Source organism: Pteronotus mesoamericanus, unplaced genomic scaffold (assembly GCF_021234165.1).
Source record: "Pteronotus mesoamericanus isolate MK-2021 breed Mesoamerican mustached bat unplaced genomic scaffold, CSHL_Meso_final contig_2, whole genome shotgun sequence".
Lineage (NCBI taxonomy): Eukaryota > Metazoa > Chordata > Mammalia > Chiroptera > Mormoopidae > Pteronotus > Pteronotus mesoamericanus.
The window spans coordinates 8029609-8055037 of record NW_026555084.1 but is presented as its reverse complement, the minus strand read 5'-3'; the positions used below and the strand labels follow the sequence as shown (position 1 = coordinate 8055037).

Sequence of the window (25429 nt, the reverse complement as noted above, 5' to 3'; positions counted from 1 at the left end):
TGACAGGAATCAATCATTGTAGCCATAAAACAACTCAAAGTTCCCAGTTGAGCTCATGTGCATCACTAGTGTTATTTAGGAATGCACAGGAAATTCAGCCAAGGGTTGAACTCCTCACTGATTTATCACCCAGATATAGGAAGCTGCGCCCTCCCAGGCAAGCCGGGGAGGCCAAGGTGAAGCAAACAGCTTGAAATATATTCCAGCAACTGGAATGGGCCGTTTTGTTTGCACTTGCCTCAACTTTTACTTTTCTAGGCTTACATTCCACTATTCTTCACAGCTGAATTTCATGAGATTACATAAATGCATAAAAGTATGAATGATCTTTTGAAATTCTTTGGAGGGGATTGTTGTTTTCTGGAGACTCACCATCCATTCTACTTCTCTTCCATTAACAACCTTTTCATTTCCTCTCGGGAAAAACTATCTCCCCCCGACCCCCAACACTGGTTCATCATCTCGATGGGAACATAAGTCAGGGTGCCCTGCCCACTAGACTCTCCTGCTGTGGGACTTTGACTTAAGTGGAATGATTCAAGAAAGAAAAAACAAATGAGATCTTTAAGTAATTGCTACTACCGATCTCTCCCACTGTGCTGTTCCCTGGTTCTTGTTTCTGAGACTGGTTCTTGTTTCTGTGAGCTATTAGCCACAGTGTGTGCTTCTTTCTTCCGCTCCACCTCCCACCACAAGTTAGATCATTTCTGTTGCTTGCAGACAAAGGATCCTAACCAACACAGTGGCCTACTCAGTTGCATGGGCATATCTGAGCCTTTAAAAATAATGTTTATTAATTTGGTAAAATTACAGTCCAGAAAATTCTGCTTCTTAATTATTTGATCTTATTTGATCTTCCCAACTCTCCTCTGGCACGTTCAGGACAGGTTACTCCATTTTATTGGAGAGGAAACTGAACATTGATTACTCTAAGTGACAACCCAAGGTCACACAGGTCATGGGCACACAGGTTTGTCCGATTCAAAAATGTGTGCTGTTCTTTGCTTGATATGACCATTTGATGCTGTTTGCCCACAGAGCAGACCCTCTGCATCTTTTACGTGATTTCTTGGCAATTTTCCAAATTGACAATTCTCTTAAACTTTCACAGCCAAGCTCAACAGTTACACCTCTTAAGGACACACCTGTCCACAACAGACCATTATAATCCCTCCTTTCTTTGAGCCTAGACAATTCTTAAATATCTGTACCACTTTCTCTGAACTTTTCTTACACTTTTAAGTGTCAAGTATCAAGCTGTTTCTATAAGCCAATTGGTGGGTTAGGCATCGCAACTGGTCTGTAAATTCCCATGTGCACCAAAATGTCACCTGTAGACAGAGTAAAAGTAAGTCTCACATATACGTGGTTTCCTAATTTTTACATAGAAATCCTTGCGTCAATTACAAGTCCATTTTTCAAATTCATAGTAACTTTGCATTATTTTCTTAAATAATGGACTCCAAGTGGACAACTACTTTCAGGGAGGAGAGCTGGGAAAGGAGGCAGCTTAGGGTTATCAAAATTTTTTGATAGTCACAAGGGTCTTTATAGTTTAAAAAATGGGCCCATAATCCTGAAGTCTTAGAGGAGAGGAAATATATCTTAGATCACTTTGGAAGCCCTCCCTGGCCAGTAGGAAATATTCAAGGAAGATGTTATCAATTGAAAAAAGAGAAATCAGCTAAACACTTTCCTTAAACACAATGCATTTATTTACTGATTTTTTATTGTGAGCCTGGGTTTTTTGTGGAAAAGGAGAGTTGAACCAGAGACCACTGCACGCTGCTGCTGCTCTGCGAGTTTGTTTTCCACACAGCCCTCAGGCTAGATGACCCGAAGAAACACCCCCACCCCCATCCCCACCCCACACAGGGGTTAGCATGGCGAAACAGCAGAGGAAACTCATTTGTGGAATGCTCCCGGGGACTCCACAGGGTCTGTGAGTGGCAGGGTGCACAGTCTTTAGCAGCCCTGGCAGCAGTGCAGGCGGACAGTGCAGCCTGGCACACATGCTATTTAAAGGATCCTTCCTTCCTTCCTTCCTTCCTTCCTTCCTTCCTTCCTTCCTTCCTTCCTTCCTTCCTTCCTTCCTTCCTTCCTTCCTTCCTTCCCTCCCTCCCACCCACTCTCCCTCCCTCCCCCCTCCTCCCTCCTTCCCTCCCTCCCTCCTTCCCTCCCTCTCTCTCGTCTCTCCCTCCCAGCATGCTAGTTTGGATACATTGTAGAAGCAAATGTTCTTCACGCCCCAGCTGCTGAGCCAGGATTCCTTCCTGGCATCCAAATGAACCCACCGACTCCTGAGAATGCTATCTGAAAACTAATGACAGTTCCCAGCACTTGGTAACCTTCCTGCTGCTGGGTCGGGCAGGAGTTCTTTCCAAGACCAGCCACCACAGGGCGACCGGCAGTCACGGCCCCTCGGATCTGGATGAGGAAACTGCACGTTCGATCACTCCGGGTCTCAGCCTGCAGGAGTGATTCCCCCAAAAGAACACAGATCGGTCTTGGGGGCTGAGGCAGGAAGGCTCTGTCTCACAGTCTGTGTTCCCCCTTTTCAAGTGGACAAACATGGACTAAATTTAATCTTGCAATCCATTTTTAAGTTGACCTAAAATTATATTAGTTTTAGGTGTTGACATAAGACGACTAAGGTTGTGGCAAATGAAATCAGGAGTCAATCTGAAGATGTTCCCACTGGCTACAGATGGGACAACCAATAAAGATGATAACTGATTTGACACCCACCAAATATTGTTTAAATCCACAAGTTCATATAGAGAGAAAAAAGGAAAACTCGCTGGTCACCTTTGGAGGATGCTAGGGAGCGAACTCATGAAACACTGACATAAACAGGCACAAACACAAATCTAACCAGAATCTGATTTAGGCTCTAGATCTAACCACCAATCTTAGACGCATGTCACACTGGGAAACGTGTTCAATGGAAATGCAATCAGCGAAATCGACACTACAGAAGAGTTTACGCTCTTCTGGTTTATTCCACAACAAAAACTAAATATAGGAGAAAATAAAAAAGAAAGCAGAATCGTCAGCCTACAGATTAAGAGAGGCTTAAGGAACTAATCTCAATATTTGGCCTTCTTTGAATCCTGATTCAGACAAACTGAAAAACACAGAATACTGACTTGGAAGTTGATATCAAGGAATTATTGTTAATATTTTAGGCCTGACAATGATATAATGGAATATTTTTAAAATCCTATCCTTTGGGAGTAGGGGTTGGATAGGGCAGGGGAGAGCAACAGGGGAAAAGTGGGGACAACTCTAATGGAGCAACAATAAAAAATCCTGTCCTAAGAGACAGATATTGAAATATGATGGGTAAAATATTGCAATATGAAAGATTTGCTTTAAAATAATTTGCAGAGAGAAGAGGGTAAGGAAATAAATAAAACAGGATTGATCATGAGTTGATTATTAAAATTAGGGGGTGGATACATAAAAATTTATCATAGTATTCTCTACTTTTGTATATATTCGAAAATTTTCTGTAATAAAAAGTAAAACAAGCAAACACAGGAGAGCAAGAGCGAGAACTCTGCCCGAGTTTAAATCTGAGGTCAGTCAATTGCTAGCAGGGTTGCTTACCTGCTCCTGCCTTTTGTGACTTGGGGATGATCAAAGTCACAAATAGCCTTATCTCATAGGGCTATTTATGAGGAGTAGAAAGAGATAATAGTTACATAACACTTAGAAGAACTGTCTATGCCTATTTCATGTGTTCAATTAAGTTATCTGCTGATATTACTTATTATTATTATATGCTATTATGTAGGTCCGATGTTAAAAGAACCCTAAACAACATGCTCTTGGCTCAACATTTAAGCAGTGGTCAACACGTAGAAAGACTACGTATTATCCTTAACGGAAGTTTGGAATAACCTGTTAGGGGCAGGTCCCATTACAGAGTCCACCAGGAGACAGGACTTCCCTGTGGCTCTCAGGGCAGGCAAGTCTGAGATGGTGCGTTGCTTGCTACCTTTTGCTTCACCTGAGGTGCGGCATCGCCGACCTGGGATGGCGACGCATGACTCCCTGCCCCTCCTCAATGTGTCAGCAACGTGCACCTCTACCTCAATGCAGGGTGGGCAAAAGTGGGTTTACAGTTGTTCCCATGGAAAGTAAAGCAATAATTAATTCCTAATACAAGAACAAACTGTGTTTCGAGTACTCACAACTGTAAACCTACTTTTACCTACCCCTGCACATCAAGTCAGCACGACTTTCACTGCAGAGGGTCCAAGTTCCAGCGGCTGTTCACAAGTGAGCAAATGGCTTAAAAACACTAGCCAACGGTGGCGTGCAAGCTACTTAAAAGGGAGAGCCAGCTGAGCGTCTTTAACCTGGGCAGTGAAGAGGTAAGCACAATTGCTGCTATAATCGATGATGCCCAAGGCCAGTGCTTCCAAACTGCAATGTGGGTGTATAGAAATCACAGGGAGATCTCGTTAAACGGCAGGTGCTGATTCTGCCCGGGGAGGGTGTGAGAGTCTACACAGGTGCCTCACTTGGCGTAGCAAGTCCTTGGGTGGCACTGGGGAACCACCTGACATATGCTTCATTATAGTTTAGGCTTTGGCGATCGGAACAACAGGTAACGACTGTTAAAGAGAAAAACCACAGGTCCAAAGGGTCTCCCTTGTGCTAAAGCCCATGCTATCAAACCTAGATTTAATACCTGACCTAAGCGCCACTTCAACCTCTCCTACTGATGTAACCTTACACAACCGGTCTGAAATTTTCTGGGCAACGTCAATGAGGTAGCCTGTCATGTTGGGATTTGCCACCCCTACTCCGTTCCCCACAGGGAGCATAAAAAGAAGAGTCAATCTGCACCATAAAAACCCTCACGATTCCTTTTCCTCCAAAAGATGTCCTACTCGAAAAAGAATCCTTTCTCTTCTTCGGTTAATGGCTCCCTTGCCCACCATTCTTCCCGTAAAAACTTTCCATTTTTACAGCCCCCCCAGAGTGCGATTCTAGTTGCTACATGGGAAGCTCCCTGATTCATGAATTGCTTAATAAAGCCGATTACATCTTCAAATGTACTCAGTTGAATTTTGTTCTTTAATACCAGGAATGTGATTGATGTGAAACATTAATTAAAAGAATTAATTTCTGATTCTTTGGTTTGGTAACTGCTCCATTTCCCAAAATGAATGGCGCATGCTCATTTTCAGATGCCCATCTTGGAAAGCCTTTTAAAGAAGAGTTTTCAGGTATCAGGATGCCACCGAAGAGAAAACTGTACAGTTTAATTCTCCAAGGCTGCCCTCTTAGCATAATCCATATTTGGGATTCCTCCTCTTTCTGCCCCCCGCCTTTTTTTTTTTTCCGGCAATGCGATATGGGAATACATATTTCATGAACAAGTCAATACTTTTGTGAACTCAAAGATGTCCCACCACAATAAAAATTCCAACTGAAAAAAGAAAAACTGGCTTGGTCCACGTTGAATTCGGAGAAAAAGATTTTGAAACCAACTCTTTGGCAACCTTGAGAGTGATGCTCTGTCATAGAAGGAAGAGTCTGTTGAGAAGCTCTTTCATGTTTTAGGGTTTCATTTGAATCTAGGCAGGAAAGAAAAGAGCGAACTGCCTAAGCCATGAGGACTGTCGACTTCCTCGCTGCTCCACCCCTGTTGCGATTGTGGGTTCTGTGGTCCAGTATAACATTTACCCCAAATTTCCTCAGGAACACTAAAACTTATTGTGCTGAAAAATGGTTCTGAAGTTAAATAAGTTTGGAGAGCTCAGGGTTAGAGAGTTTAACCAGCCTCTTGACGCCAAATCTTTTTGGAGAACTTGTTGTGTTAATATATGTTGGAAAGGCCAAGCAAGAGGAGTCCGCAGGACACAGGATTTGACCAGGAACCTTGTTTTTCAGGAGCTATCAGTTAAGATAAGGGCTTGGCAGACTCCACCTTGAGATACTACTGCTCTACGGGAGCTGGAACAAAGTTTGCCTTATTGACTTCAAATAAACAGAATAGAGTCATCTCTCATCATCTGTAACATGGTGAAAATGGGTGTAGGTATGTGTGTCAGGTGGGAGGTTTCCAGAAACCCCCGTGATTAGTAAAAACCCTTTTGACAAGGGAAAAGTCTCACAGACAATAGGAATTTAGAGGGAAAACAAGCTACCAAAAGCCATCAATACTTATTCTTTAAGATACTGAGTTGCCAAACAATCTATGTTTTTAGGTGGTCAAAATCTGAGACAATTGGTGAAATGTGCTTTTTCTGTGCCTCAGTAATGTCATCTGTAAAATGGGGCTAATCATGCCCCGCCTCATATGGTGGTTGCAAGGACTAAAAGACAGTGCAGGTGAGAAACACAAAGGTAGTAATTTTGTTCTCATGGCTGTTGAGGGTTTTGGGGAAGTACTTGAATACAAAGGCACCTTCCCTTTGTTGTACAGCTTTTCAAGGAGGTGGGGGTAGGTTCACATCAAGGCCATCTGGGGAAACATTTGAAAAATATGCATGCCCAGACCCAAGGCATGTACTTTAAAAAAGTAAATACCTGTAATGTAATTGGGGGCAAATCACTCAACTGTAATCTCACCTCTTCTGTAGTAGCCCTGGCGTAAAAGGTTTCTGTGGTTAAATGTTTAGAAACGCTACACTAGCAGCTGCCCCCTCGCTTCCTTGGGGCTTATTGAGCTACCTGAGAAGTCCTGCTGGGCACAGTATTTGCAGACTTGTAACCTATCTCCTTCTGACCTTTCCCGACTCAGCAACATGTATTTTTCTTGCAACTCTCATCGATGCCTCTGTTCAACACTTCGGAGAAATACTATAGCGTAGAGTTAGCCAGAAGAGAATTCTATGCAGATTCAGGAATCCTTTTGCACTAAAGACAGATGGGAAGCCAGGTAGCAAAGAGCAGCAAAATTCCTCTTCCCTGGGGAGCTAAGCCTACCTTTCGTCTCCCTGCCACTTACTACTTATATGTGGAAAGAATTTTGGAAATGATAAATGTGTACTTTCAAATAAGCATCTCTGGATAATCTCAGGGTAATAAAGGCCAGGGAGATGGGCTCAGATTCTGGACACCCCTGGCTTTGAATCCTGGCTCCAACACTTCCAGGCTCAGTGACCTTGGGCAAGTTACTTAATCTTCTATGACTCAATTTCCTTATGTGTATAATGGGATAATAACGGCACCCATCTCATTGGGTTTTTATGAGGCTAAATAAGGTAATCGTGTAAAGCTGTTAGTAAGGGCTTGATAAAAGCATATTATTATTAGTGTTATTACCTAGAAATGGAAAAAATACACTTGAGAAAATCCAGGGGGGAAGAATCAAGAATTAAAACAGAAGAGAGAGCTCTGAAAAACTTCAAGCTCCAATAAATTTTCCACCCTTCACAAATGAATTTACCTTTTTTTGTAAGTCATTACACCGAGCACCCTGTGAGGATTCGGGGTTAGAGTTTGAGCGATGTTATTAAATTGGCTGGTCTATCGCGCTGGAGTGGGACTGACCCCTTCATCTGGCTTTTCACTCTGGTCAAATCCCAAACTATCTGACTAATTAATATACAAGAAACAGCTTGGGAGCTGCTGCCAAAGATAGGGAAAAAAACAAAACAAAACAACCAACTGACTGTTGAAACTCAACAACACCGAAATAACTGCCCAAGAGAGAATAAAAGGGGCTTAGAATTGCAATGAGGATATCGGGGTGAGGAGGTGGATGGGAGATTTATAAGCAAATACAAGTTTCACCTTTCCCAGAACTTAAAAACAAAATGAAACAGAATAGAAATTCTCAGAATGCTTTGCACGCAGTTTAAGTAAGGCGGAGGCTTTGCGCACTCACACACCTACTCACACGTGCACGTGTGTGCAATGTGTATTTCTTACTGTGGACTAGAGTTAGGGGAGGCTGAGAGCCTCTGCTCTTGTGGACAGGCCACAGGCCTGAGACCAGAAACAGATTGCCATTGCACGTCTGGAATGGCTTTGCGAACTTTCCCAGGTCCTGCCCAGCCTTTTTGTAAGCACTGCGGTGATTTGGCCCAAGAGGCGAGGACAAGCAAAGGAGAGAACACTCAGACACTGAGCCGCACCGATGCAGGGAGACCCTGGAGACCACGAGGAGGGCTGTGCCGCCTTAATAACGACATGAAGCAGGACAGCAGCGGCGTGGTCACCCCGGGGTCCACCCCAGTGTGGCAGTGGCAGTGGCAGTGGCAGTGGCAGCTGAGGGAGCAGCAGCAGACCATTTACTGTGTGTCTGCTATGCACCAAAAAGAAGTGTTTTCTTCTTTACTGTTCTTATCTCATTTGAACCTCACAGCAAAACTATGCAATGGCTATAACATTCCCATGGTCCGGACGACACGACAGACTTTCTGAGGACTGGACTAATCACACAAAAAGGGATTTTATGAGAACTGTTCATTCAGTACTGTGAGAGAGGCAGAGTGAGGTACAATGAATAGTCTCCTCTTGAGAAGTTGCAACAGAGATAACTCAACTCAAGAGGATCGCTTGCTCTCTTTCTTCTAAATCCCCTGTCTTCTCCAATTTCTTCCCAGCCAAAGACAGGTAGAGTGAAGAAAATTGATGAGAGTGTGTTCTTTTCCATGGGTAGAGAAAGGTACGAGGTTGGAAATCAACTCCATCAAGGAGAATTTTAATTGAAAATTAGAATATCGCATCCAGCTTTAATTGGTCAATACTTATTGCTTATGAACACTGTTGACATTTACAGCCAACTATTTACCGGTCTCTTACTAATAACCCACTGAGTAGATACTGTTGTACCCATTGTAAGAATGAGGAAATTGAGAATCCAAAAAAGATTTCCCAAGGTCTTACAATAAAACAGAGCTGGAACCTGAGCCTGGGGCCAAGGGGTGCCATGAATTACTTAACACCTTCATGTTAAGTAATTCATGGAGATAGCATTTGGTCTTTAGGATTATCCTGTGGACAGGGTACTACTTTTGCATCCATTTTCATCTCATCTGTGATAAGGGGATAAATGCCCATTTCAGAGAGTTGCCGGGGAGATTGTACCCAAGTGGTTGGGAAAAGGAGGCAGCCACTACTTCCCCCTCTTCTCACCAGGTTAAGTTCAGTTTTCCAGTAGAGTTGGTTTGCTTCTTCCCTTTGACCTCACCCTTGGAGGTGTTAGAAAGTGCCCTACCTGCTGAGAGAAGCCCTTCACCACACGCCTCTGTTTGAGGTTTGTCTCTCCATCCAAGTTGGCCGTTTCCAGGTGGCAGATCCCGCTGGGGTCCGAGGAAAAGAGGAGGAGTATGTCGGCTGGCACGATCTCATTGCAGTGCATCTGGATGAAGTCCCCCACACGCACATCCTTCCAGCGCTTCTGCACGTAGTTCTGCTCTTTCCTTGGGTGGGAGAAAGACAGGGTCAGAGCGAGTCCTGAGGTTCTCCAGAAAACTGATGAGTGAATGGAGGCAGGTCCTGCCTGCATCCTGTCACAAGGCTGTTCTGTATTTTCCCTTCCCCCAGTGACTGCCACCAGAATCCCACTAGAAAAGGGAAGCGTGATCTATAGAATCCCACCAATAAAAGTTCCAGCCTTATGATTGTTTAAAGTTTTGATTGACTGCTGCTGTTGACTGGGTACTACTGTGTTCAGGTTGCTTCCCACCAGGAGGAAAAATGGAAAGCAGAAGGTAACTAACTATACAGTGACATGAGCATGCATTCTGAATATATATCTTTTCCCAGAATAGCCAGTTATCTCCATAGAAAGCAGGGTCGCAAGAAACTGGGGTATGGGAAAGACTTTTTCTGATTATAGGAAGAGAGTGGCTATAGGAAAGGCGAGGGTAGAGGCTACTGTCCAGGAAGATCTGAGTGGTTCTGAAACAGCAAACTTTGGGCTGTCAGGGATTTAGGAAAATGGCACCAGGAACTTTGGGTGGAACCCACAGCAATCATAGAATTAGAGGACTAAAGAAAGCTAAGGATATTAAATACTTTCTCTTCCCATCCAATTTATTAAGCTCAGATAATAACAGTGGCAGTGGTAATGACAAACTTACCATTTCTACTGCGCCAAGTTCAGGGGTTAATTATGTTTCATTTACTTGCATAATAACCCACTAGAGTAGATACTGCTGTACCCATTGTAAGAATGAGGAAATTGAGAATCCAAAAAAGATTTCCCAAGGTCTTACAATAAAACAGAGCTGGAACCTGAGCCCGGGGCCAAGGGGTGCCAAACCCCACAGTTTTCACTGCCTGGACAGCCTACCTCCTCAGAAACAGGCCCCTCTCTCCTCTCAGGCCATACGGCAGCCGCAGCTTTCCCACCACTGGCAAAAGGACTCGCTACTTCCCCAGGCTATTTGTTCTTCATCAAGGAGTTCCTATTGCAGAGAGTATTCCTTCTCCTTGGCCAAACATGGAGCTAGCTCTGCTCTCCCAGGGAATCGGATCCGTCTCATCTTCTACCATTTGAAAAATAATGTAAGGTATTCATCAGATGTCCCAGGAAGCCTTTGGGACGTGTCAGGTTGAAGTTAACTTTCCAAGTGCCTGCAATTGTTCTTGTGTGACATGGTTTCAGGATCTGTCCTGGGGGTGTGGGCTCTCCTATCTCAGGCAGCATTTAGAAATGTCCCTCTTTAAATGTGGAAGTGGGAAACAAACCAATAGTCCACATGGGGTCTTTTCAACGGGCCCAGCTGGCTTGCCACGCGGGCCTCGGAGCCCTGCCAGGCCTGGGCAGGCCGGCTCTCCTTTGCTGTTTTTCTCTACTGATGCTGAACCCCTCTGGGCATGTTATTGCTTTTGTTTCTACTGGAATCTGGGCTGCCCTGGGCATGACAAGCCCACTCTTCCAGAGAAAGAGGCATGACTGGAATGTCCCATTTCTCCTTTGGCTTTACAAACATCCCTGAGGGATTTGATGTCTACCCCCCCCTGCTTTGGGGCCCTTTGAAGAGCCTCAAGCAAGCCCTCCTATGACTCTATTTTCCTTGTCATAAAAGACTCACAGAGGACTCTCTCAGTCCCTGAGATGAATGTGCTTCTCTTTGGAAGGCCAAGGGGAGCTCTCAGCGTCTACAAGGCAATAGGGACCCTCAGAGCCGGAGAGTAGCCTTGCAACTTTCAAGACCCACAGAGTTCTGCGGGGGGGCCTGTGGTTCTGAGAGCTCAGCACTCTGGTCAAATCCCTCCACGGGCAACAGCATTCCATTAGCTACGGAGACCATGTCTAAGGAGCGGGGGCTTTGCACCTATAGAGTTTTAGTAACAATTCTATTCATGGGAAAGCATGTCATGGCTTTTTAAGCACTTTTCAGCTTCTTTTATGCTTGCTCTCTGCCCCACATCACTCTTTTTCCACATGAAGAATGGGAACAGTCACCCCAGATTGTTTCTCAGCGTGATTTCAGAAATACATGTATCTGTTTATTGATGCATTTAGGGCGATATGCCTCCATTGGGAGTGTCAATGTCTCTGTCAAATAATTCACTTAGGGACGGATTCAGGCAAATATTGGTCTTTCTTCAGAGCAGTTTAAAGGGAACACTGCTGAAAGGAATTCGGAATGGCCTGAGCTTTCTATGCAAAAAGAGATCTTACATGGTAATGGCGTGATGGCTTTCTCTATTGCTCCCCCCCCTTTTTGTGAGTGTGCTTTCAGAAAGCATTCTTAAATATTAACAGCAAAATTACTCCAAGGAACAAAGAATTATCATTCAACTTGTCTACCTTCTTCCCCACCCTTCCTCTTTAACATCTGTATCCTATCAGATAATGCCTTTGGGGATGGCGGGGTCTCTTGGATTGTTACAATCCCAGCATTGCAGCTGGTAGCTGAGAGCGGGTTTCATGAGAACACTTGTGACTTGGGAGCAGCCTCCTGATTACCAGCACTTTCAGAGCACCCTGGGCCAGGTCTGCAAATGCTAGCTGGCGGTGCTGCAGATGCAGGCTTATCAACGGCAAGGCTAATGCACCTCCACCGACAGATACCACATCTCATTCTTCTCCCTTCTTACAAAGGATTGCACTGCTCATTATGGAATGTGGGTTATTAAGGTGATGGAAGTTGGAAGGTAATGGCAATGAGCTCATGGTATACATTTTTATGAACAGTCACCTCTGTGTTGGGCTGGAGAGTTGTCTTGTCAATTGCCACCTTGATGACAGGCATCACACATCAATGGAGCCTCCCAAGAAGCTGTGAGTCAGACCAATCTTGGTCTTTCCTTTAGATGTAACCCATTCTCCCTTATGACAGCACGCAGTGGTGAAGGGACATCCTCAGCCCAGCTGTAGGCTTACCTCCCCAAGTTGGGGATGCCCACCGGCAGGCTGTGCTTCTCCAGCAGAGGCACGCCTACCTCCAGGCACACGCCCTGCCCTGTGTGTCTGGGAGTAAGGAGATCAACATAATCTGGGGGTGCTGGTTCTTAAAAAAGATGTTTTTTTGCATGGAGGGGGTAGGGAATATGGTTGGGTAAATTAGCTGGCACCTAATTTAAAGAATCCTATTTGTATTAACCCAAATATGGTTATGTTATGAAATCGAGTCCAATTTTGTAGGAATTTTAGGGGTAAAGAAAAGGAGACATCAGGAACATTGCCTGTGGCACTGGGCCACTCTGCACTGGTCTTCTGATCCTCTGGGCCCACTTTGTCTCTTCAACTGTCAAGGGCATGACTGTCGAAAAGACAAGGATGCATAGCCCCGGGGGTCCAGCCAGAAGAGGTGGCGAGTGGCTGAATCCAGTGGACACGGAGAAGCGGCAAGCTCCTGCTCAGAGTGACATCCCGACATGGCCAGCTGCTGGCTCCAGCCCCCTGAGGGAGTCATTCCCTTGTTATCCAGCCTGTTTGGAACAGCTGGCCCAGGTGGGCACGTCCACACACTCTGGATCACCTCGCTGCTCAGTGAGTCCACACCTGGGAACTGACTGCTATTTTAGTTTCATGGGATGCTCACTGATGTCTAAAAAATAAGACAAATCAATGTGGCTTGGGACGAGGACTCCATCTGGCAGATTCTGCCTCCAGGAGAAATTAAGTGAGGCCGCGTTAAATGGCTTTCCGAGAGGCAATAGAGCTTATTAAGAGGTAAATAAACAGCAAGAGAGACTTGTAACCAACTGGATGCCGTAGGAAAGCAGGTAAATGGGGAGGGGGTAGGGGAAGAGGGGATACTTAAAGCTTCATTTCTCAAGTATGTGGGTTTTATGGAAAGGGTTTCAAGGAGCTGGAATAGAGGGACATCAGCAGGAGGACCAGTTGTCTGCGGGACTTCTCATTCAGCAAAGGACGATGTGCTGCCCTTCAGGAAGCTTGACTGTTGAGCCCAGAATGGTCAGTGTGGCTGCCCCAGGGTGAGAGTGGAGAGTCAGGGACAATGAGCGCAGGGTAGGGTTTAAGAGCAGGCTTGAATCCCAGCTCCTCCACTCCCTCCCTGCGAGATCTCGGGCACGTTACTTAACTCTCGGTGCCCCAGAGGATCGGCGACATGCCACAGAGTGCTGAGCTCAGGGCTTTGCCCCTACTGCTCAATAAACACAAGCTTCTTTCACGATGATGATGAGGAGGAGCACAGTGGCTGTTAGTGTTTTGGCGAAGGCTAAGCACTACAAGGCCAGCCCCAGCATGTTCTTCTTCACGCTATTGGGACGCCTATTTTATGCCTGCGATTACATTCTGTGGCTTGGGCCCAGGCATACAATGTGCAAACACAAGAAAATCCAAACATCTAAACTTTTTCTCCAAGCCCAGAAAAGAGGGACCCAAACTCAGCAGATCAAAGACTGAGGGCTCTGAGTGCTGCCAACTGGAACAAACTCTCGGAAAAGTGTACCTTAAAATCAGGACTGCCAGCAAATTCTTTTGTGGACACTGACAAACTGACTGTAAAGTTTATATGGAGAGGCAAAAAACCCCAGGGTAGTCAACGTGACATTGGAGGAGAAGAACAAAGGTGGAAGGCTGACACTGCCTCACTTCAAGATTTACTATAAAGCTACAGGAATCAAGACAGTATGGCACCGGCAAAAGAACAGACAAATAGATCAATGGAACGGAATTGAGAGCCAAGAAACAAACCTACACAAATAGAGTCAGTTGATCTTTGACAGAGGAGCAAAGGCAATACAGTGGAGAAATACAGCCTTTCAACGAAAGGTGCTGGCACAACTGAACATTTATATGCAAAAAAAAAAAAAAAGTTTAGACACAGACCTTATACCTTTTGAAAAAATTACCTCAAAATGGATCACAGACATAAATGTAAAATGCAAACTATAAAATTCCTAGGCAATAGCGTAAGAGAAGATTTGTCTTGAACATGAAGCAGCAGAAAAGGAGCTTTGCTAACCTTTAGCTATTTTAACATCCAATCTACCTCTTCTTGTCGTAGACTCAGCAGTGGAAACTTCCAGTAATGATAATATATGATAATATGATATACTATGATATAAATAATATGCGTCATATAATATATAATTTATTCTAATGTAATAAATACAATAAGGTTATATATATTGAGTACCCTTAATCTACTCAGCACTTACCCTATATCACCACTTAACTATCTCATAATGAAACAACTTTTGTTGTTACCATTATCTCTGTTTCACAGATGAAAAACTTAGGCCCAGAAAGGTGGTCTAATTTATGTAAGGTCACACAGGTGTGTTTACCAGGACGTACGAGTGACAGCTGTAAGAGCTTTGTGGGTCGTTGTGGTTTCCTGGTTCTGTTGGGGAGTGAGCCACAAAGCAGGTGAGGCCTCAGCAGCTGGTGTCATAGGCATCAAGGAGGTGGGGTGGAGGGCAGCAGCCTCGCTCTTAGAAACTGTGAGCTCATTAATGGCAAAACAGAGGCTATAAATCCTTACCCACTAAAACACAAATCAGGCTGGTTGACACAAGTTCAGTGACACTTGAATTCTTGTTTTATGACTCTTCTACCCATTGAGTTTCAGGGAAGACCTAATGCATCCTATCCTGAAATGACAAGTTGAATTGGCCCAAATGGTTTATGGCCTTCTGGGAGCACAGGGCGCGTCAGTGGGTGGAGGGTGGTACTTGCAAAATTAACGCTTCCGAGCGGCGCCTGTTTGCTGGTGCCAAATGCAGAGCGAAGACCTGCGGGGTGGATGCAATGGTCTGCTGGTCTGCCGTCTCCAGCCGGCGGTGCGTTTCATCGTCATGCTTCAAACGCCACTGATGTTGCTGTGTTGCCTGCATTTTTTAGATTCTTCCCCCTGGCCCGTTTTGCTATGTCGTTACAGCTTATACTCCTGTTCTACGGTAAAGAATGTGCTTCCTCACCTGTGGTTCCAAACCCCAGTCAATGGTCTTTCTTTCTTCCTCCCTTTGAGTCAAACTCATGGTGCTTTCTGGTTATCAAGAGTATAGAATTCTCCTCAGCAATATGTTAGCTAATATTTTATGAGTCCTACCGGATGCCAGGCACTGTACTAAGCACTTTACATGCCTTATCTCATTTAATACCTGCAACAGCCCAGGATGTAATTTTAGGGTGAAAATGAATTCATCATTGTATTTAGATGTTAGAATGGCCCTGGCAAAACCTCAGTTCTGCCTCATCCATTGCCTCATCTCCTGTGGGTTTCCCAGAGAGCTGTCATTCAGGAGAGAGAATAGTGGCATGGGGTCCAAGAGCTGCTTTAGGAATAGCTGCACAGGCAGGATATTCTAATGCACACTCTGCATTAGAAGTTGGGCTAAACAAAATGGCCGAGGCTCTGGGCTGGCTGAGGCCACCCACATCCCTTGCCGGAATCTAAGAGTTGGTACGAGCGTGCTCAGGGGCGGAGTGGAGAGGAGATCCAAGCTCCAGAGGGATTTCTCGAATTCAGTTTTGAAATCCTTTCCATAGACTAGATGAGAAATGAGAAAGCAGAGCACAGGTTTTTGCTTGTGGAACCTTGTAACCCTGCCCATTGGTCAATGTGGCTCTGCGAATGTCCTTGTTTTTTACTACTGAAATAAGCCGTTCCCTCCCTTGTATGAATGGGGAATGTAGCAAGAAAGATGAAGGCTCACATTAGGACTGCTACTGGTAAAAGCAGAATTGAAGTGCCTGGAAATTTTTTTTTTTAAATTACCTAGTGCTAATAGTTATGGTGCAGACACTGAGTTAAATGGCTTATAAGGACTATTTCATTCAAGACACTAGAGAGGTGCTAGCATCGTCCCCATTTTACAGATGTGGAAATAAAGGCTCAAGGGATCAAGCAATTCTGTAAGTACACATTTAGTAAGTGACAGTTCTGTGCTAATCCCAGGTCTGACGCCAAAGTCCTTGATGCCAAGCATCCAGTAAGGTGTCACATTTTCAATGTCGTTGCTGAGACTGCCTTACCTGCTATCCTTTTGCATTGCATCGCGTACTTCATTTCTACAGCTGTGCTATTTTCAAGCCCTCTTGCATGTCATCTGCACATGGCTTCAGAAAACACACCACAGAGAGATTATCATTGCCATTTAAAGATAAGACATGTGGGGTCCCAACTGCTTAAGCAGCTTTGTTCAGGTCATGTGGTTAATTAGAAACAGACCCAGGATCAGGACCTTCGGTGTCCTCGTTCTCAGGCTTTCGGATGGGGGCACAGGCACAAAAGGCAACTGCTTTACAAACACCAACAGGCTGCAGGCCAGGCGCCGTCTCCGGCAGGAAACCAGGTCCTCGGGGCCACGTGGTCAGAAGACGTAGCCCCTCGCCTGCCGCACCCACAATTATTTTCATGTTGCGGCAGTTTCCTGACTCTGTAGAAAAGACAGTTCCCAAATCTTGGGAAAAGTCAGAATTTAAGATTTTCTCATCTGAGTCATTCTTCTCGGTTTCTGACATTTCTTGTCCCTGGTCCTTTCGATAGCGGCACAAAGCCGCACACACAACCTTTAGCTGACACGGGAACGGCAAGGCGTTCCCTTTACCTGGCTAAATGCTGCACAGCCTTCAATGCCCCCTGCAATGTCACCTCTTTGGGGCTCCCCTCGGCCTTAAACTTCCTCACATGCAGATGAGTCACTGTATCCCCTGCATGACTGTGGCTCTTTGTAAATAGGCTACCAATGCACATGGGCCACTGTAGCTGTTCACAAGTTCCCCCTGACCCCTGGACCACTAAGACCCGCTCGAGGGCACACATGGCCCACGGCGGTGCATACATACTCGGTCCTGAATTTATATTTGCTAAACAGATGAATGAGTGAGTGCCCGGTTCTTGAAGCACTTTTGCTATATTACAACATACAAAATACAACAATCAGTCTGGATTCTCTTGGTTCCCACTCCTGCTTCCTTATTGCCTGTTTTCTGAACACAAATAAAAATTTACTAAGCTGGATGGAAAAAAAATCTCTTGTTGGGTATTTTTTTCTAGATTCATTAAACTGAGCCCTGGGAGAAACAGCGCTAATACAATTCTGAAGCTAATCTCTCCTTGAAGTCACTCCATAAATCTGATTAATGGGTCACCTTTACACCGCAAGCACAGTTGCTGTATTAAAAGAAAATGCTCTAACAGGATTGTAAGTCTGTTAACAAGGCTTCTGGTGTTTGCAAAAAGATTTCCTCAGAGTCTAAACACGTCTAGGCTGGATGATGCACGGGATTACGCTGAGCAAAATTCGAAGGGCCCTAGTATTCAATTGCACAAAAATGAAAACAACCTAAAAAAGGACATCAGTTTCTCTAATGTATGAATCTGAGACAAAATGGAGAGAGCTAGTGATTGAGATATAAGCTTTTATGTTGCTTCTCAGAAAAAAAATTACCCTCTCAGATCTTGTATTCTTTGTCTGACCCCCTGTTATGTATCATCAATATTTGACAAAAGGAAGTGCCATTGAGCATCCATCAGTTAACATAATAACTAACGCAACCTAGCATTTCCTAGCTTCCTGTTCTGGGTTTTTTCATAGAACTGATTCACTCCAGAGTTTGAAGAACCTTAGGAATATACAGTACAGAATGTCCCAAAATATATATGTTCCTGCCTGTTAACATGTGGAAAGCGATTTATAAAGAATCTAAGCTCAAATTTTTTTTTAAGGTGATAATTTTGAGAACAATTGAGATGGCCTCTCTAATATCTGCTTACCCTTCTCTCAGAAACTTTCTCTCTCTCTCTCTTTTTTTTTAAAAAAAAAATTTGTGTTTCAATCTTCTCTGGGTAGCTCATATGCTTTCCGGGAAGCAGACTGCATGTTGGACTCTGTGGCTCAGGTATAACCTAATTAGCATAACCCCATCTCCTGCTCACAGGGACTGATTGAGGGATGGGCATGTGACCCGCTGTGGTCACTGAGGTGGGAGGAGGGACGGACCTTCCAAGGTGCTTCGAGAGTGCCTTTCTTTCTCCCTTTGTGAATTACCGCATGTAGATGTGAGGGCTGGCGCTGCTGGAGCCATGTTATTACCACGAGGGAAGCATGCCTGAAGATAAAAAGGACAGAAAGAGGGGACTGAATGAAAAGGACAGCGAAGTGCTGAATTTGGAGTGCAGACTGAACCATGCCTACCTCGGGATGTTTGTAGTGACTTAAACCAAGAAGTCTCTTTGTTGTTTAAACTTGTTTGAGTTGAGCTTTCTGCTGCTTTGAGCAGAGGCATTTCAACCGACATGAGTGAGTTAAACACAGGTGGTTAGGACTTACGGAGGGTCTCCCAGATCCTTTGTTATGTTAATGAGCACGGTTGTACCATTTCCTCAATTTATTTGGCTGTGAGTTCTGTTTTCACAGTGTGTCTCACAGCAGAAGATCTAGTCTGACTCCAAAGTTTTACGCAAGTATAAATAGACACCCAGAGATTTAAATGGCTTTTCTAAGCTATTACATCAATGACGCGGGTTTGAGCTGTGCGGGTCCATTTTATACATGGATTCCTGTGCAGTTCAAAACCATGCTGTTCAAGAGCTGACTGTATTAGTAGTTAGTTGAAGATCTAGGCCTACAGGATAGGCTTCCTGACTCCTAGGCCTGCATTCTCACTTCAAGATCATACCTCCTGTCTGCCCAAAGAGGTTAAGAGGCTCTCTCCATGAAGATAAATTTCAAAAGAAGAATCTAATTATTCTTTTGCAGAGACCAGATTCCTAGGAAACTATAAAGCAAAGGTTGCAAACTAGGGAGCTCACAGGCAACGTAACTTTATGTCAAATAAAACATGTCTGAAGTATTTGAAAAAAAAAAAAATCAATCCATTAGCAACATTTAAAAATCAGGTTGTTTCAAATAAAAATATCAGTTCTGGCTCCTCGAATAAAACTCAGGCTATCCAGCAACACTAGGCCTATATGGCATTGGACAAAGTAGGTTTATAGTTGTTTGTATGGAGAATTAATTAACAAGTAATTAATAAGTAATACAAGAATCAACTTTGTTCTGTGCTCTCACAACTATAAACCTACTTTTGCCCCACCCTGCATGTCCACATGATGACCAGCTACCACTGAGAGGCCATCTCTGCCTCCTGAGATAAGGGCAAGGCTTCCCCCCACCCTTTGCCACAGTCCCAGCGAGCTCTACGGCACCCTAATGCTGACGCCAAGTGTCAGCTGCCATTTATAAGCACGCACACACCAATATGGCTTCCCTCTTTGTATCCAGTCTATTTTATCCAATTACCTTCCAGTCCCTGTAGTCAATTATTTTGCTATGCTGGAAAAAGTAATAAATATTGACAAATATTTCTAAGGTTCAGTAAGTCCAACACCACTGAGTGAATCAATGATGAAGAGGTTTCTTTACTGGGCACTTTTTCATAGTCCCTAATGGGCCATGGGGTCAGGAGGGCCAGCATACATTTTTTTTTTTGTTTGTTTTTTTTTTTTGGCTATGGATGTCTTTTTTTCAAGATGTCTCTTTGTCCCTGTTATTCCACTAAATACACTTTGGGAAATACTGCCACAAAACCCTGTAATGTCCCTCTCTGCCAGTAAGCCTGTGGCCTAATGTCTCTTTTTGCTGGGATTGTTACCAGCTCAGCTTTTTGCTGTCCTGGAGGTTATTTTAAGGAAAGAACTACAGCAGCCCAGTCTCCGTCAGGCCAGCGCCCACACGGGCCAGCACCCCGCACAGGCCAGCCGTGGGCCGATCAACACTGACGTTATCCCGGAGAACAGGCCCAGCATTGTGGGACGCTCCGGACGGAGGATTTCTGGCTGAGCAGGGAGAACAGGACCAGGCTAGCTGAGGTCCCCAAGCATTCTGCCCCAAGGAAACAGCTTCCTGGCTCACTAGCTTCTCTGAGGGGGAAAAAAAAAACAAAAACAAAAAAAACAACCCACAACAACAAAGGAGAAAGGTGGAAACAAAAAGTGATGGTGTGGATCGGTGGCAAGAGAAAAGCGATGCTTTCCACAAAACCATTCTCTTCAAAGAAAGCCATTCGACCCCCACAGTTATGTCCCCTCTCTTTATCATTCCTTATTCACAGGTGAGCAATGACTAAATCTCAGCTCTAGCTTGTGCCAACAACATTCAAGACAATTAGGCCAAGCGGAGAAACCAGCAACCACAAACCCAAACTAAAGCCTTGTGATTCAGTTTCTTAGACGCAGGGGTGGCCCAGAACGCAGAGGGTGGAAGCTCATCTGAAGCCGATGGAGAGCAAAGGGCCTCTCTTGGGGTGACCTGGAGACAAATGAGTCACCTGCATGAGACGCTCCCCTGGTGACAACTTTCCAGATGGAGTTTTGCTCAGAAACCCTCTCGCCAGGCAGCTCCAAGGGGGTCACCATCCCCCTCCTGAGGAAGAGGACTCTCCCTTGACAGGAAGCAGCTCCTGCTCACGCAGCTGCACTGCAGCACATGCCTTGAAGCGAGAGAGACCAGAGCCGCTGTGACTTGTGCAGAATTAATGTTGATAAAGTCAGAGTGGAAACGTCAGCCAGACTGCTCCTTGAGTGAGAGGCACATTGCCCAGATTTGCCAAGATGTCACGCCCTCCCTGGCTAGCAAGCCCATCATCTAAGGTGTCTGCCTGCTGGCCCGGAAAGCGCTCAGTCAGGCAGCCGATCGGTAAGCCCAGGCTCCGCTGCCTTCCTGCCTTCCAGCCTGTGTGAGCGGGACCAAAGCTGAGAAACAGGATAACTCTCTTTTCTTCCCCTCTTGACCAAGAGCATGTCCTTTCCCTAACATCCGAGACTGGTCAATTGTTCTTTGGAACCCTTGTAAAAGAATGACGCATATAAAATAACAAATAATGTGGCAAGACAGGTGGTGTGCAGTTTTTGCTTTGGTTGGGACAACATCAGAGAGGAAGCTTAAGGACAGGCTTGATGATGGACTGAGTTTCACATTCTAAAAATAAAGCCATCACAGCTTATGTATTGAGCTGACATTTATTTTATGTCCGGTATAGTGTTAAGCGCTTGCCAAGGATTATCTTGGGCAATTACAATGACTACCCCAGGAAGTGTTCCGATTTTATGAATGACAAAGCAAGGCTCAGAGGGATTAGGTGAATTGCCTAAGGTCACGTACTTCTCTAGTGGCAGAGACAGTGTTTAAGCAGGCGGTGGGTCTCCCATGCTGCTTCTCCCAGTACAGCCTCCACTAGTAGGTCCCCAACAAACAGCGAGGCCGCCTGCCTGGGGGGGCCTCCAAATATGCTCCAATATGCTCATGGCCCACAGGATTAAGAATACATGAGAATTTATGCCAAATGCTTAAATACTAAATACATTTGAATCAGTAAAGAAAATGCCATATAATAAAGACCTCCTAATTTTAATAAAGTACGGAGCCAATCCTCTATTTTTTCATTTTCCGTGTTTTGGTTTCAGACCATAATCTCCACTGTGAAGAACTGAACAGCTTCCCTGAGATACAATAATGTTCTCTCCCTACTCATCCCTTCTCCACACAGCAGCTGTTGTGGTAGCAACCACCAGCAGGGCAGAGCTGCGCCCACAAGACAAGCTGACTGTTTTGCTTTACCTGCTATAGACGAGGCATTCTCCGTTGTTGATCAGTTTATCAGATTTGTACCTCCGGAGGTCTTCCCAAGCATCCTTGATGGCAGTGACCCCCAGGATGATACAGATTGGTATCAGGTTCACCTCGGGCTGGAAAGCATTGACCACGGGGACAAAATTCAGAATCGCAATGCCCACAAAATAGACGTTGGCAAACCGGTGCAGCTGCTCAAAGATGTTCTTGGGTACGAAGGACAGCACAGTGTACTTGCTGGTCTTAATTTGATTCCCACAGTAGTGTCTGTTGGGGTTCTCTTTGTGGGACCATCCTTCAAAGGGCAGGTTGGAGACCACCACTCGTTTCTTGTCTTCTTTCTTTTTCCGCCTTCTCTTCCCTTCCTTTCTCATCTCTGCTCAATCCCGTCTCTTTAATTCTCATAGGATCGCGTGTGAGTTCCACGGAGAAGAGGTTTTTCCCTGTTCAGTTCCATGTTCTGCAACCAGCATGTCATGTCCCTGACATCTTTTACCTTCTCTCTCTTCTGGAAATTTCTCTCTCCTTTTTAAAGGCAAATTAAAAATAAAAAGCCAGTACACAAACACCCGGGGAGAAATCTAACGAGGAAAGAGCTTGCAGAGGACAGGTGTGCACTTGCTAGGCCACTTCCTCCTCCTTGCTGAGGCTCCACCTGTTGGAATGCAGACGTCACCCCCAGGTATCTTTCTTTTCCACCCTAGCAGCTGAGAACAGGTGTGCGAACTCTGGGTCCTAAAACCTCCCTGGTTAAGTTGTAAAAGCAGGGATTTTTAACTAAGAGGCTCAGGTGCTTGAAAGATGGCACTCATTTGCTTGTTTGGGAGACATTGCCTGTCACCCTCCAAAGCTCTGCTCCTAAACTGGGTCTCCTGAGATGACTCAGTCAACGCTAGCATTCTTGGTCCTACTCTTAATAATACAACATCCTTGTGTTTAATTATATGCATGTTTACACAAGTTAAATAAAGGTTTCTAAGTCTCAACACTATTGACATTTTGGGTTGGATAATAACTGTTTGTTGTGGGGGAGTTGTCCCATATATTGCAAGATGTTTAGCATTATCCTTGGCCTTTACCCACTAGACTGACACCAGTAATACTCTCCTTCCCAAAATAGCAATTTAAAAACATCTCCAGACATTGTCAAATGTCCCCTGTAGGGAAAAATTGCCCTGTTTGAAAAATCACTGAATTAAGTGAACTCAAGAAAATACGTGGGAAGACAGACCGATCTTTTGAAAGTGCTGAAGAGTCTGCATAACCTATTTGCAAGAGAGAACACAGAAGAATGGTTCCCCTTACCTTTCATATATCTGGATGCGGGTGCAGTTTATCGCTCTATCGAAGCGGTATCTCTTGAAGTCCTCCATGCCATCCTTGACCATGATGATGAACAGCACGGTGGCCAGTGGTAACATGGTGATTTCCCTGTGGAAAACCTCCATGGCGGGCATCCAGTTCAGAATCACCAGGAGCAGGAAGTAGAGGTTGGCCCACCTGCAAGGGGCAAGCGAGGTAGGAGTGAGCATCCTGGAGAAGGAAACACACTCTCCACACTAATCCTTCCCTACTCTCGGCCCTTCACGAGCTAAAATGACATTTCAGTGTCACCTCGAATCATGGAAAGAGCTTTGAAACCAAATCTATCTGATTCAAACTTGGTTCCTACTGTTTATGAATTGTGTGACCTTTCCGAGTGTGTTCTGTCCTGTGTAAAACGGGAATAGCATTGCCTATTTTAAAGGGCTCTTCTAGATAGTCCACGGCGTCATATTTTTGTAAACAACAGAGGGTTCTGGAGCATGGTAGTTGCTCAATAAATGGTATTTTATAATAATTACAACTTAGGCTGATATCTAAGTGCATGTTTTGCTTTTTAATTAAAAGACAACTTTGCATATATTGTCTTGCAAGAGTGGCTTGCATTTTTAAGTTTTCCAAGTGCATCTTGCTTCTCCTTGCCACAGTGCCTTTGCACATGAAGACCCATCTGTAGAAACATTTTCCTGGCTCCCTTTCCTGACTCCTCTCTGCCTCTTTTCACCTACTTAATGCATTCTCTTCTTTCAGATTATACTTTAATCATCAGTTCCTCCTGGAAGTCTTCCCTGTCTTTCTTAACTAGGTCAGACTTCCCTCCTGCTCAACAGCACCATATATCTCTCTTTCAAAATATCTATCTGAATTATAATTTATATCTATTTATATAATTTGTAAAATTAATGTCTCTTTCACTGGACAATATATTCAGGACAATCTCTTTTGTTTTCCTCATGTATTTCTAGAACTCGACACATGGTCTAACCCAGAGTAGAGTGTTTATAAATATTTACTGAATGAGTGAATGAACGACAGGGCTTCTCAGTGTACATACATTTGGATACTTAAGAAGAGGAGGCTCACAGGGCGCCTCTTGGAGGTTCTGTGAGTGGCAGATGTCTGGGTACAGTGAGCTTCGCTTGGCCAAGTGCGTGTGTACCTGTGAAACTGCTCCAGGAGATTCTGGGGCAGGAAGGTGAGAAGGGTGTACTTGGTCGTGCAGATTCGGTTGCCGGAGTATCTCCTGGAGGCCTTTGCCCAGTCTTGGTGGAACGTATTGTTGTTGGGGAACACGACCCGCTGCTGCGTCAGGTTGTAGCTCAGCCGCCCCTTCTCTGGGGACAGCAGTGGTGTGGCTTCTGATGGACACTGCAGGTGGTCATCCCTGAATCGCCACTGCCACCGGTGCCAGGATGAGTCCACTGAGAGGGCCATTTCCCACAGCAAGCTACGGTCTGGAAACGGACATGAGAAGTCACTAGGGTCAGAAGAAATATGTAAATATGTGTATGTGGTATATCAGCTCATCCCTTTTCCACCTATCCTTCCAAGGAGGATCCTGGGATACAATGTGAGAAAAGTAGGTTCAATCCCCATCATCCATGTTTGTCCTAGGGTGAGAGACATTGAGCGAATAATCGTATAAATAATACACAACTAATAGGGGACTAAGTGCTACAAAAGCATTTAAGGAGGGGGTTCTGAATATAGTTGTGGCCGCCAGCCTGGTGGGCTGTGACCACAGAGGTCAGAATTCTAGCTCTGGTTCATCACTAGCGCTGAACTGTCCCTTCACCTGGCTGGTCTTAGGTTTCCACACAAGGTTTTTGGGAGGAACAAATTGGACAGTACGTAAAAGTACGTTGAGACATGTCTTAAAGGGAAAAGTATTTATTCGTTAGGTTTTCTACAGCTCTGAAATTTTCTGATACTGATGATATTCTGGAGAACCGTATTTGTGGCCAGAAACTCAAATGACAGTGATAGGCAGGACAGAGGAGAGAGGCTCCTTTCTAGCACATTAGCGCCTGAGATGACTGGGACGTGCTGTGTGGCGTTCCAGGAACACCAGCTGGCTTTTTCTGACCTGGTTGCCTGGGGCTGGGGGTGGGAGAGTCCTTCCTTTCTC

The 25429-nt window shown here is 44.9% G+C and overlaps 1 protein-coding gene across 1 annotated transcript in view; it reads right to left on the bottom strand.

Annotated features, from left to right (window-relative positions):
• ATP10B (ATPase phospholipid transporting 10B (putative)) overlaps positions 1 to 24741 on the bottom strand; it is a 79759-nt gene extending 55018 nt beyond the window's left edge. The window contains exons 1-3 of the mRNA XM_054568593.1: positions 24461 to 24741; positions 23284 to 23478; positions 9188 to 9392 (exon numbers count right to left, since the gene is read on the bottom strand). Of these exons, the coding sequence (XP_054424568.1) occupies positions 9188 to 9392; positions 23284 to 23478; positions 24461 to 24735 (675 nt within the window). The 5' untranslated portion in view covers positions 24736 to 24741. The remainder of the gene's footprint in view (positions 1 to 9187; positions 9393 to 23283; positions 23479 to 24460) is intronic.
• Between the last annotated feature and the right edge of the window lie 688 nt (positions 24742 to 25429).